The following is a 13,379-nucleotide window of genomic DNA, read 5'->3' as shown; positions in this document are numbered from 1 at the left end:
GGAGCAGAGAGATCTTGGGGTCTATGTTCATAGTTCTTTGAAAGTTGCCACTCAAGTGGATAGAGCTGTGAAGAAGGCCTATGGTGTGCTAGCGTTCATTAGCAGAGGGATTGAATTTAAGAGCCGTGAGGTGATTATGCAGCTGTACAAAACCTTGGTCAGGCCACATTTGGAGTACTGTGTGCAGTTCTGGTCACCTCATTTTAGGACGGATGTGGAAGCTTTGGAAAAGGTGCAAAGGAGATTTACCAGGATGTTGCCTGGAATGGAGAGTAGGTCATACGAGGAAAGGTTGAGGGTGCTAGGCCTTTTCTCATTAGAACGGAGAAGGATGAGGGGCGACTTGATAGAGGTTTATAAGATGTTCAGGGGAATAGATAGAGTAGACAGTCAGAGACTTTTTCCCCGGGTGGAACACACCATTACAAGGGGACATAAATTTAAGATAAATGGTGGAAGATATAGAAGGGATGTCAGAGGTAGGTTCTTTACCCAGAGAGTAGTGGGGGCATGGAATGCACTGCCTGTGGTAGTAGTTGAGTCGGAAAAGTTAGGGACCTTCAAGCGGCTATTGGATAGGTACTTGGATTAGGGTAGAATAATGGAGTGTAGGTTAACTTCTTAAGGGCAGCACGGTAGCATTGTGGATAGCACAATTGCTTCACAGCTCCAGGGTCCCAAGTTCGATTTCGACTTGGGTCACTGTCTGTGTGGAGTCTGCACATCCTCCCCGTGACTGCGTGGGTTTCCTCCGGGTACTCCGGTTTCCTCCCACAGTCCAAAAATGTGCAGGTTGGGTGGATTGGCCATGAAAAATTGTCCAAAATTCTATGATTAACCTAGGACAAAAGTTTGGCGCAACATCGTGGGCCGAAGGGCCTGTTCTGTGCTGTATTTCTCTATCTAGATGGTAGAGGTCGTGGGTTTGGAAGGTGCTGCCTAAGGAGCCTTGGTGAGTTGCTGCAGTGCATCTTGTAGATGGTACACACGGCTGCCACTGTGCGTCGGTGGGGGAGGGAGTGAATATTTGTGGATGGGGTGCCGATCAAGCGGGGCTGCTTTGTCCTGGATGGTGTGGAGCTTCTTGAGTGTTGTTGGGAGCTGCACTCATCCAGGCAAGTGGAGAGTATTCCCTCACACTCCTGACTTGTGCCTTGTAGATGGTGGACAGGCTTTCGGGGAGTGTCAGGAGGTGAGTTACTCTCCGCAGGATTCCCAGCCTCTGACCTGATAGCATAGACGAAGAATCCAGTGGGGCAGTACAAAAATGTGGGTTTATCGGCTACAGTAACTTCATCCTGAACATAACACGTCTGGAAAAAGAGGCAAGACGTGGAAGCTCAGAGTTACGGAAAAATACAGCAAAGGAACCAGATTCCATGAATGCAACCCACTTTCTAACGCATGGGAATCATATTAACCCTTCATTTCCCACATCGTCCTGTACTCCTCAACCTCCCGAAATAATCTCTGCAGTTTCTAATCAAATACCCTTCATTTAGAGCGACAATAAGTTATTATGAACGAAACAGTGCCTTCTTTTTATAGAAATCTCGCACTTAAAAGCAAACGATATTTCTAGAACAGGTTTGGCTGTTGGCGCAAGTTTGTCACACCTCAAGTGCATCATAGATCAGGGGGCGGCACGGTGGCGCAGTGGTTAGCACTGCCGCCTCACGGCGCCGAGGTCCCGGGTTCGATCCCGGCTTGAGGTCACTGTCCGTGTGGAGTTTGCACATTCTCCCTGTGTTTGCTTGGGTTTCACCCCCACGACCCAAAGATGTGCAGGTTGGGTGGATTGGCCACGCTAAATTGCCCCTTAATTGGAAAAAAATTGGGTACTCTAAATTTATTTATTTTTAAAGTGAGTCATAGAAGGCCACGTACAAGGCCAGACGGCACAATCCCGGAACGCCAGCTAGCAGGGCAATGCCAGGGGTGGCTGGCGTGTGTGTGTGTATTTAAATCAGCTTCTGATCTATCTCAGTGTTTCCAGTTCCAATTCTCGGCTTCTCACCAAAGACACGGGCAGCCAGATTGAAGAACGCCAGCCGGGCTTTGTTCCGATAACGTTCGCAATTACACGCCCACTGATAGTTACTGACGCTTCAGCTCGCTGTAATGAAATGAAGGGACCCCCTCTTGGGTTTAAACTGCCAAGTTTGCCGCATTAGGAGGCTGCTGTCTTGGTAACCCTTCAACGCCCAGTCATTCATTACCACTCCTCCTCATTTCCCAGAGCCTTTCTACACTGATTATCAACCAGGCCACTGCTTTGATAATTAAGGCAGGAGATTATTAGAAATAGCATTCTATTTCACTGGACGCACTCCCTTATAAATACACTTGGGTTCTCCCGGAGGATATTTATTGCGCATTCTCATTTATTGAACATTTCAAGGATATTGCGGCACGTCTCAGGGGCCGAGGGGATGGAGCTGTGGGAGAGAGCGGTGGAATTGTACGAGGAAGGGCTCCAACTTGCCCTGCGAGTGACGGCGTCACAGTGGTCAACGTTGCTGCCTCACGGCGCCCCGGGTTCGATTCTGGCCTCGGGGTCACTGTCTGTGTGCGGAGTCTGCACGTTCTCCCCCGTGTCTGCGTGGGTTTCCTCCGGGTGCTCCGGTTTCCTCCCACAGTCCAAAAGATGCGCGGGTCGGGTTGGGGTTACGGGGATAAAGTGCGGGGGGGGGGCTCTTTCGGAGGGAGGGGGGGTTGCAGACTCGAAGGGCCGAATGGCCTCCCTCCATACTGTGGGGATCGCCGTCCCTGCCATGGAAGGCTGCGGCGGCCAAGTCGCTGAGTATACTTCAGAGGAAAATTGATAGAATAATAACAAGGCTCTCAAAAAAGGGTCAAGGGTAGAGAGGGGGGGGATGCGTGGCGTGTTAAATGGCGGAGGGGGCTCGAGGCTGCCGTCTGACATCTGTAAGGTTGTCAAGGGGCGGGGGGGGAGGCTGCAGATTCAAGTCTGTAGATTGGCTACTTGGGGCCTGGGGGTGTGGGATCAGGAAGAAGGGGGAGGAGGGGTGGGGGGGGGGGCTTTGCTGTCAGTTCTCCGCAGAACAGCAGCAGCAGCAACGTCGGCAGCAGCTAGTCGCAGTCACAGCATCAATCGCAGTATAAAACCAGCCAGAAGAGCAGCACCGATTGCAGTAAGACGCAGTCACAATGAGCTCTGCAGCTGAATATTATCACAGTTCTTTCCGTAGGGTCTTGGGGGATGCCCCACAGGCCAGGGGGGCTCGCTGGGGCTCTGGGGGCAGGGTCCCTGCTGCCAGAGGAGCCCCCCCACCCTCCTCCGTGAGGGGAGGCTGCTGCCCTTCCTCCTCCGCCTCCCGGGACAGCTTCGAGCTCTCCCAGTGCAGCGCCGTCAACAACGAGTTCAAGATCATCCGGACCGCGGAGAAGGAGCAGCTGCAGGGACTCAACGACCGCCTGGCGGGCTACATCGACAAGGTGAGGCAGCAGGAGGAGCAGAAGCGGGCGCTGGAGGCCGAGGTGAGGCTCCTGCGCCGCCAGCAGGCCGAGCCCTGCCGCCTGGGCCAGCTGCGCGAGCAGGAGATCCGCGACCTCCGGGCGCGCCTGGAGGGCCTGGGCCACGACCAGCGGCGGCTGCAGCTGGACTGCCAGCAGCTGCAACACTGCCTGAGCCAGCTGCGGCAGGCCCAGGAGCGAGAGGAGGCCCTGCGCCGGCAGGCCCACAGCGACCTGCTTACCTACAGGCAGCAGGCGGACCGGGCCTACCTGGCCAGGCTGCAGCAGGAGAGGCGGGTCGAGTCCCTGCTGGACGAGATCACCTTCCTGAAGAAGATTCACCAGGCGGAGTTGGCTGAACTGGAGGCAGCTCTGCAAGCATCCCAGGTAAACCGCGTGTGATATATTATCACTGGACTGGTAACCGGGGGTAACGCTCTGGGCACCCCCGGCTTCGAATCCCGCCCCGGTAGATCCGGTGAAATTTCAACTCAATCAAGTTAAAAGATGAGATGGCCATTAATCCATTGTCATAAGACCCGTATGGGGCAGCACGGTAGCATTGTGGATAGCACAATTGCTTCACAGCTCCAGGGTCCCAGGTTCGATTCCAGCTTGGGTCACTGTCTGTGCAGAGTCTGCACGATCTCCCCGTGTTTGCGTGGGTTTCCTCCGGGTGCTCCGGTTTCCTCCCACAGTCCAAAGATGTGCAGGTTAGGTGGATTGGACATGATAAATTGCCCTTAGTGTCCAAAATTGCCCTTAGTGTTGGGTGGGGTTACTGGGTTATGGGGACAGGGTGGAGGTGTTGACCTTGGGTAGGGTGCTCTTTCCAAGAACTGGTGCAGACTCGATGGGCCAAATGGCCTCCTTCTGCACTGTAAACTCTATGATAATCTATGGTTTCTGGTCCACTAATGTAGCGATGCAAACTAGGTGATCCTTACCCAGTCTGGCCGACAGGATGATGCACTATCAATTCCGACGAGACGAGTAGAATGTAGTCGAGGCTTTATTACACAGAGATCTGTGGCCTCCTACAGCAGCTGATGAAATGGCTGCTGTACGGCGAGCACACATATTTATACTCCGCCTACTGGGCGGAGCCAACAGGCAGAGATCTACCCCCGTACCTGTAGTACAGGGGCCTTACCATAAAACCCATATATACAGTATAATACATCAGTGGTAACTACCACACAGGGAAAATAGGGCTCACTGTGCCCTGGGTGGTGTGTGGCACGGTGGTTAGCACTGCTGCCTCACGGCGTTGAGGACCCGGGCTCGAATCCCGACCTCGGGTCACTGTCCGTGTGGAGTTTACACATTCTCCCCCGTGTCTGCGTGGGTCTCACCCCCACAACCCAAAGATGTGCAGGGTAGGTGGAGCACATCCCAGGAATGATTCAAAAAGATATGTGTGCATATAAATGTGCATATATAGTGCAAGTATGTAATGTATATATACAGAACATCTGTGCACATACAATGTGTACATATATATATCAAATGTACATGTGCGTATCCTGTACAAATATATATAACGCATAATATAATTTAAAATATGTGCATATTTATATCAAATAGCAGAAATATAGGAGTCAACGCTGCCTGTGCGGAGTCTGCACGTTCTCCCCGTGTGTGCGTGGGTTTCCTCCGGGTGCTCCGGCTTCCTCCCACAGTCCAAAGATGTGCGGGTTGGGTGGGATTACTGTGTTTTGGGGGGTGGGGGGGTGTAGGCCTAGGTAGGGGGCTCTTTCAGACAGTCCAATAGCCTCCTTCTGCACTGTAGGGTTTCTACGATTATATATATATACACATACATATATATAATGTACATATAGTTATAAATTACATTGAATATTATGTACATATTATAAATTCTATTAAATATGTGTACATTTTATATATATATGTATATGTACATAATGTGCTTATAGGTAGAGTGTGCACATATACAGTATGCATATTGTGTATGGGTATTTCTGTGTGTGTGTGTGTGTGTATGGTGTGCATGTGCGTGGTATATGTGTGTGTATATGTGTTTGCCTGTGTATATGAGTGTGTATGCATGTGTGCCTGTATATATATATATATATGTGTGTGTATGTATGCATGTTTGCCTGTGTGTGTGTGTGTTTGTCTATGTATATGTGTGCATGTGTGTGTATATGTGTATGTATATGTATATGTGTATGCATGTGTGCCTGTGTGTGTGTGTGTGTGTTTGTCTATGTATATGTGTGTGTGTGCGTGTTTGTCTATGTATATGTGTGTGTGTGTTTGCGTGTGTATATGTATATGCATGTGTGCCTGTGTATGTATGTGTGTATGTGTGTTTGCCTGTGTGTGTATGCGTATGTGCTTCAGTGTGTATGCGTGTGCCTGTGTGTATGCGTGTGTGCCTGTGTATATGTGCGCATGTGTGTGTGTATATATGTGTATGTTCGTGTTTGCCTGTGTATATGTATATGTGTGTGTTTATATGTCTGTGTGTGTGTGCGTGTTTCCCTGTGTATGTGTGTGTATGCGTGTTTCCCTGTGTATGTGTGTGTGTGTGTATGCGTGTTTGCCTGTGTATGTGTATGTGTGTGTGTATGCGTGTTTGCCTGTGTATGTGTGTGTCTCTCTCTCTCAACTGGCCAAGCATTAACCTGATCCCCAGCTGTAAAATGGGAGTTTGTGTTTATTTAATTCACCAAGCGATGGGATATGTATCGCTGCTCCGTTCCCCCTGAGCTCTGTGCACTGAGCGAGGGTCGATGCAGTAGCTCTGCCATCCCCTGGTTCTGACCCAGCTCCCTGATTGATGAAGGCAGTCGAGCAGTGTCAGCAAACAATGTGCCTTTGTTCAGCTGGTGTGTCTATCTTCGGCCAAATCTGCAATTATTCGCATTTCCTTCTCGATATTTTTTACCAATCCAAAATCATCCTGCTCCGCCAAATCGTGCTGAATATGAGGAATAACAGCTTTGCCATTAACTAGCTAGGGGCACACCTTTCACTGATTCCAATACCATTACAGTATTTAGGGAGATGAATATTAAAATGCCTGGTAATTATCCACAAATGGGTTTACTTGAACACTTTGCCTGATTTATGTGCTCGGCCTGTTATTAAGTATTTCAGAGAAAGATCTCTGGGCTACAAAATCATAGATTCCCTGCAGGACAGAAGGAGGCCATTTGGCCCATCGAGTCTGCACCGACCCCGTGAACGAGCACTCTATACATGTTCACAGCCCCGTCCACCCCCATCCCCATTTCCCAACCCGTACGTCTTCGGGCACTAAGGGGCAATTTATCGCGGCCAATCCTCTCAACAAGCACATCTTTGGACTGTGGGGAGCACCCGGAGCTTTAGCAGACATACTGCCTGCATGTATTTGAACCCAGGGTGTTTAATAAGATGATGACAACCAAATATAAAACATAATAGCGAACAATTCCCAAGATTCATCACACTTGCAACACTGAGGTGTTGCTGATGCACAGGACGCAAGGCCCCTGCTGACTATTCATGCAGATGTAAAAGATCTTGTGGCACTATTGTGTAGAAGAACAAATGAATTCTCCTCTGTGTCTTGGCCAACATTCACCCCGACATCGACATAATTCACGTTATCCAGTCTTTACCACATTGGTGTTTTTGGAGCTTGTAGGCACTGTTATGGGCCAGGGTTTAGAGAACCCCAAATGGCGCCGCGTAAATGACGTCACCCGCGCATGCGCAGTTGCCGTCCTCCCCGCGGCCGCCCCGCAAGAAATGGAGGATTGATCTTGCGGGGCGGCGGAGGAAAGGAGTGCATCCTTCAGAGAGGCCGGCCCGCCGATCGGTGGGCATCGATCGCAGGCCAGATCCCTTTTGAGCGCCCCCCCCGGTGCTCGATCCTCCCCCCCCCCACAGGCCCCACACGCAGCGTTCGCGCGCTGTTCACGCCGGCAGCGACCAGGTGTGGTTGGCGGCGGCGTGAACCCGTCGTATTGGGCTGGGCCGCTCGGCCCATCCGAGACGGAGAATCGCCGCTCGCCCGTTACAAACAGCAAGCGGCGATTTTCCGAGCGGCCTGCCGTAAATCCCGGCGCGCCGTTTTGGGGGGGTGGGAGAACCGCGTGCGGGTGCCGGTGCGGCGTGGCGGGACTCGCCCGGCGCCCCCGAGATTCTCCCACCCGGCGTGTGGGGGGGGGGGGAGAATTGCGCCCCTACAGTACTTTTAAATTAAAACAATGTTTATTTATGAAACCAGTTCGCACTTTATAAGCCCACAGTAAACATCTTAACAACTATCAACACCAATAAATCCCCCAAAGAATACAGTACTCTCTAAGTAACTCTTAATCTTTCCTTGCAACATCCATTAAAAAAAAAGAAACCATTTTACAGAAAGACATCAGGTTTAACTTCGCTACAGAAACAGGTATTATTGTTAAATCACCAAAGGATCTGGAGACAGTCTTTAGATTGCAGAGAGAGAGAGACTAATACACCTTCTGGCTGTGACTGCAGCTATCCAGCTCTCAAAACAAAACTAACAACGCCCGCCCTGTAGCAAACAGCCCAAAACGAAAGTAAAAAGCTGACAGACAGCCCAGCTCCACCCACACTCTGACCTCACTGATAAACACCCATTACTTAAAGGTACACCCACTACAGCTATTTTATAAACACCGATTTCTTAAAGGTACTCTGACATGTCAGCGCAAAGTGGCTGATGCATTTCCCACATTAAAACAGGGGCGACACTTCTAAAAGTACTTCATGGGGTTTGGTGGAGGGGGGAGAATGTATTTTACAAAAGTTATTTACCAAAGAATGCAATTCATTACTTTTCCTCGCACTGACGTGGCCAAGGTGACCGTGGAGGTAGACGCGAGCAAGCCGGACCTGTCCTCGGCTCTCAAGGAGATCAGGTCGCAGTACGAGGCCATCGCATCGCAGAACCAGCAGAGGGCAGGCGAGTGGTATGAGTCCAGGTTTGCCGCCTTCGCCGGGAGTGCGACAGGCGGCAGCGGGGCGGCCCGGGCGGCCAGAGAGGAGATGGTGGACTACCGCCGCCAATTGCAGGCGCGGGACGTCGAAATCGAGGCCTTCAAGGGCACCAATGCAGCCCTGATGAAGCAACTGCAGGAGACGGAGGACAGGCATCAGGGGGAGGTCAACAACCTGCAGGTAATCGCGTTTGGAAATCCAATCGGGAAAACGGTAAACAAGGAAACTGGGAAGTGAGAGTACTGGACTGAACTGGTTACACAAGGCCAGTAGGTGTACTGGTCCGAACTGGCCTGTCGGTTTAAGGTAGACACGACCAATTCAGACCAGTAGCCCTATTTTCCAGTTTTTATTGCTTTATCCTTGATCGTTTGGTCCCCGCTCTCCTATCACCCCATCCACTCTTATCAACAGCCCTTCCTTTCACAATTCTGGCATTCCTACTTTAATTGCCTCCCATCTCTGTCCAACCCCCTCCCGGCCCACAGCTCCTTCCCCCATTCTCTGCTCCCAGGGCTGCCGCCTCTTGCGTGTCCCACGTGGCACCGGGGCAGCACCATTTGGCCACAGGTTGTCGGTGTTTTCAGTTCAAGAAATGCCCAGGTCCAGGTGGCGCGATCGCTGGGACGGGGTATAAAAGGTCTCGGCTGGAATTAAACCTTCCCGATTGGCCATCCGGCCTTGACATTTTAGCTTCAACCTCGATCTCGTGCGGTGATGAACCGTCCGGGCTGAAATAAAAGATTTAAGAAGGTGTCTGTGGACTGAGGTTTGCCTTTGAAGGTGCCGCCTGGACAACCTTTGCGTTGCTTTTCCCATCGCCGCGTATCTTTTTAACAGCTTTGCAGGTCCCCGGGACAACTCCGCGGGGGGCGGGGGGGGGGTCTGTGTGTTCCGCCTCTCCCCCTCAGGAACGCCGGTCCACGCCGTCCCCTTTTCCCGACCCCCGCCCTCTCCCCGCGTATGCTGGACCCTTCCCATTCACGCTGGCCGGCCAGTTAAAGGAATCGCGTTCCGGGAGGCACGTTTTGCAGGCGCACAACGGACAGGAAATTCAGGCCCCCTTTCGTGTCACGTGCGGATGGGAGCCGGTTTCCCGGCCTCCCCCCCCTCGCTGAGCTGAGGCAACGCAAACTCTGACAATCCTCGATCTCGCTCAAGGTGACGTTCCCTGGGCGCATGGAGTGAGCCTGGTCCCGCTATTTGATCTCGGTCGCCATGGCAACAAAGCCTGAGTCTATCCTTACAAATGATAATGATCGCCATTCCATCAAGATAACGTCTAGGTCAATCCGCCGCTACGTTTGTGGGGTAATACGGGACCATGCGAGTGATGATTCTTCCTGTTCGGGGAATCCAATTGCACCTCATGAGCGAAACAGGGATTTCGCAATCAATCCCACCGGAATTCAGAAAGGGAAATGTAATCCACGTGTTGGCAAGCCAAGAGGCTTCATAGTTCAGGGAATCTCTACAGTGCAGGAGGCCATTCGGCCTATCGAATCTGCGTCAACCCTCCAAAGAGCCCCCTACCTCGCCCTACACCCTCCCGCCCTATCCCTACAATCCCATCTAGCTACACGAAGCACGATGTTCCTGGCCAACACTCATCCCTATTATTGGCATCTGTCTGTGTGAGGAGACGATGGACTGCGCTCTGTATTGAGCGTGGCCTGATCTGGGTGCAGGGGCCCATTCGGGAATGACAGTGCCTTCCACAGCTGGCACAGAGGGCAAACGAGTCGGGGGGTCCCTTCACGCTGGTGTACCTCCATAATCGGCTTGTCAGGGAAGGCCCAATAATCGTCCGTTGCCTCAGACACATTCCCAGCCGCGGGGAATTGACGCGATGAATTCAGGGCCCTCCTCACCCATTTCTTCGCTAAAACTAAGACGCCACCTGCGCCCGGGGTTCTCCCCTCTCTGATGCGCTGGCATTCAGGTGGGCATCATCAGGTGGGCAATTGGAAGTCCAAAGCAGCCGCCCTTGACTGTGCCACCTTTAACTTCCACAGGAGACCATCGGCCAGCTGGAAAACACCTTGGGATCAACGAAGAATGAGATGTCTCACCACCTGAGGGAGTACCAGGACTTGCTGAATGTCAAGATGGCCCTGGACATCGAAATCGCTGCCTACAGGTTAACCTCTGCTTTACAAATAATGATATCTCGATGAGATTATTAAACGTATTGAAAATTGAAAGTAGCCAATTCCATTTTTTCCAATTAAGGGGCAATTTGGGGTGGCCAATCTAAATACGCTGCAGATATTTGGGTGGTGGTGGTGGGGGGGGGGGGGGGGGGGGGGGTGAGACCCACGCAGACACGGGGGAGACTGTGCAGACTCCGCACGGACAGTGACCCGGGGCCGGGATCGAACCCGGGTCCTCGCCGCCGTGAGGCAGCAGTGCTAACCACTGCGCCGCCGTGCCACCCTCGACAAGCTTATTGACCAAGGCAGTTAACTTCCGAAGCATAAAGTTTAATATCAAGCAATTATCAATACAAAAGGGGGCGGCACGGTGGCGCAGTGGGTTAGCACTGCTGCCTCACGGCGCCGAGGACCCGGGTTCGATCCCGGCCCCGGGTCACTGTCCGTGCGGAGTTTGCACATTCTCCCCGTGTCTGCGTGGGTTTCGCCCCCCCCCCCCCCCCCCCCCACCACAACCCAAAGATGTGCAGGGTGGGTGAATTGGCCACGCTAAACTGCCCCTCAATTGGAAAAAAATGAATTGGGTACTCTAAATTTTTTTTTAAATAATCAACGCAAACAAATCAGCCGTGATCTTATTGAATAGCAGAGCAGCTCGAGGGGCCGAGTGGCCTACCTCAGCTCTTATTTGGCGTGTTTGTTTTATACGAAAGTAGATTTTGTCACGAAATAGAGTCAGAAAACGCACAGAGATTAGAGAGCATTTGTATCGAATGTACGGGTTTGGATGCTAAATGTGATATTTTCCATCAAAGGAAACTACTGGAGGGGGAGGAGACTCGGCTGAGCACTGGGGGTCGCGATATCCCTGCATTCCTCAGCTCCGCCTATTCCTACTCCTCGACCATCGTGTCCGGGGCCAAGACCTTCTCCGCTACCGGCGTCAAGAAAGGCACAGGAGGGGACGCCACGGAGAAAACAGCAGCCTCGAGAAGGAACGGGATATCTTCGGGAGAGAAGCCAGAAAGAGTGCAGAGGAAGAATTAATCCATTTTTAAATCATCTGCCCCGCTGTTCCTTCCCATTTCCAAACCCCCTCACCACCAAGGGACTGAGAAACAGAGTAAAACTTAAGAGCTAGACTGTAGGATATTTTACGGTCATTACACAGCTTCCAGGAGTCAGTCAGGATTATTACAACTCCTAGAAATACCAGGGCCCGAATTCTTCAGCTGTTGGGATCCTCTATTCCCGTTGGCAGCGCATTCCCGCCTGCCGGTTTCCCAGCGGGATAGCGCCAATAGAAAATCCCGTTGACAAGTGGCGGGAAGATAGAATCCCACCATTGGCGAACAGCGCGCGGCAAGAAATCAGAGAATCAAACCCCAGATATGACACGTCCAACACAATCAGCAATTTATGGTCAGTTTTTTATTTTTTTATAAATTTGGAGTACCCAATTCTTTTTGTCCCAATTAAGGGGGAATTTAGCACGGCCAATCCGCCTCCCCTGCACATCTTTGGGTTGTGGGGGCGAGACCCTCGCAGACACGGGGAGAATGTGCAAACTCCACACGGACAGTGACCCGGGGCCAGGATTGAAGTTATTATTAAAAGATTATGGTTATAGAGTTATAGAATTTACAGTGCAGAAGGAGGCCATTCAGCCCATCGAGTCTGCACCGGCTCCTGGAAAGAGCACCCTACCCCCATAACCCAGTAACCCCACCCAACACTAAGGGCAATTTTGGACACTAAAGGCAATTGATCACGGCCAATCCTCCTAACCTGCACATCTTTGGATTGTGGGGGGAAACCGGAGCACCCGGAGGAAACCCACGCACACATGGAGAGAACGTGCAGACTCCGCGCAGACAGTGACAAAATAATCTGATGTGTTCTAATTTTGGCCCATCACAGAGTAACAATTTACACTGAGAGTTATTTGCAATTGCCACAGAATTCTTGCTCTCATTTTCTCACAGGCAGTATTTGCAAGGTGACGTTATGAGGAATGCCGATTACGGAAAGGCAACTAGAGGCTGTCCGACATTTGAGGGACTCTGAATGGGTCTCTTAATTGACCCATTGAAGGTTGTGGTTAGTACAAACACAATTGTAAGATGCCTTCAATGTCGAAGGCGTCTCAAAGCAATTTATAGGTTGTTATCTGTTGCCGCATAGATTCAAATCAGACTGAGACAGAGGGGAAACAGATCTGCTATATTCACCTCCTCACGGGCAGTGGGTTATCACTCAAGGCTGCTCCAACCTTGGCATTCTGATGGCTCCGTTCTTCAGGGAAGGCACAGATATGGCTGCTGTGTGAATCATAGAATTTACAGTGCAGAAGGAGGCCATTAGGCCCATTGAGTCTGCACCGGCCCTTGGAAAGAGCACCCTACAGCCCACACCTCCACCCTATCCCCGTAACCCCACCTAACCTTTTTTGGACACTAAGGGGCAATTGTTCATGGCCAACCCCACCGAACCTGCACATCTTTGGACTGTGAGAGGAAACCGGAGCACCCGGAGGAAACCCACGCAGACACTGGGAGGACGTGCAGACTCCGCACAGACAGTGACCCAAGCCGGGAATCGAACCTGGGACCCTGGATCTGTGAAGCAACTGTGCTAACCACTGTGCTACCGTGCTGCCCCACTGGTACACTGAGTTGAGGGAGACTGTTGGAGCTCGGTAGTGAGAGAGAGCTCAATCCTTCCCCTGACCATGCGACCCCCCCCCCCCCCTCATCGACG

The 13,379-nt window shown here is 51.7% G+C and overlaps 1 protein-coding gene across 1 annotated transcript; it reads left to right on the top strand.

The window, feature by feature from the left end:
- Window positions 1-3,064: 3,064 nt before the first annotated feature.
- Window positions 3,065-12,136, top strand: LOC119957501 (low molecular weight neuronal intermediate filament-like). The gene is made up of 4 exons (XM_038785613.1): window positions 3,065-3,864; window positions 8,329-8,646; window positions 10,482-10,606; window positions 11,435-12,136. Exons 1-4 carry the CDS (start codon window positions 3,172-3,174, stop codon window positions 11,664-11,666), a joined length of 1,368 nt encoding a protein of 455 aa, XP_038641541.1. The 5' UTR covers window positions 3,065-3,171; the 3' UTR covers window positions 11,667-12,136.
- The last annotated feature ends 1,243 nt before the right edge of the window (window positions 12,137-13,379 follow it).

Source organism: Scyliorhinus canicula, chromosome 26 (genome assembly GCF_902713615.1).
Source record: "Scyliorhinus canicula chromosome 26, sScyCan1.1, whole genome shotgun sequence".
NCBI classification, from domain to species: domain Eukaryota; kingdom Metazoa; phylum Chordata; class Chondrichthyes; order Carcharhiniformes; family Scyliorhinidae; genus Scyliorhinus; species Scyliorhinus canicula.
The sequence above is the reverse complement of the archived record's forward strand: the minus strand, read 5'-3'. Positions and strand labels throughout refer to the sequence as shown.

What these genes read in the sequence shown, in the direction of transcription:
- LOC119957501 (XM_038785613.1), top strand. Translation starts at nt 3,172, where the DNA reads ATGAGCTCTGCAGCTGAATATTATCACAGTTCTTTCCGTAGGGTCTTG. An exon ending in CAGCTCTGCAAGCATCCCAG is followed by an intron (nt 3,865 to 8,328) that starts GTAAACCGCGTG and finishes GACGTGGCCAAG; the next exon opens with GTGACCGTGGAGGTAGACGC. An exon ending in GGGAGGTCAACAACCTGCAG is followed by an intron (nt 8,647 to 10,481) that starts GTAATCGCGTTT and finishes TAACTTCCACAG; the next exon opens with GAGACCATCGGCCAGCTGGA.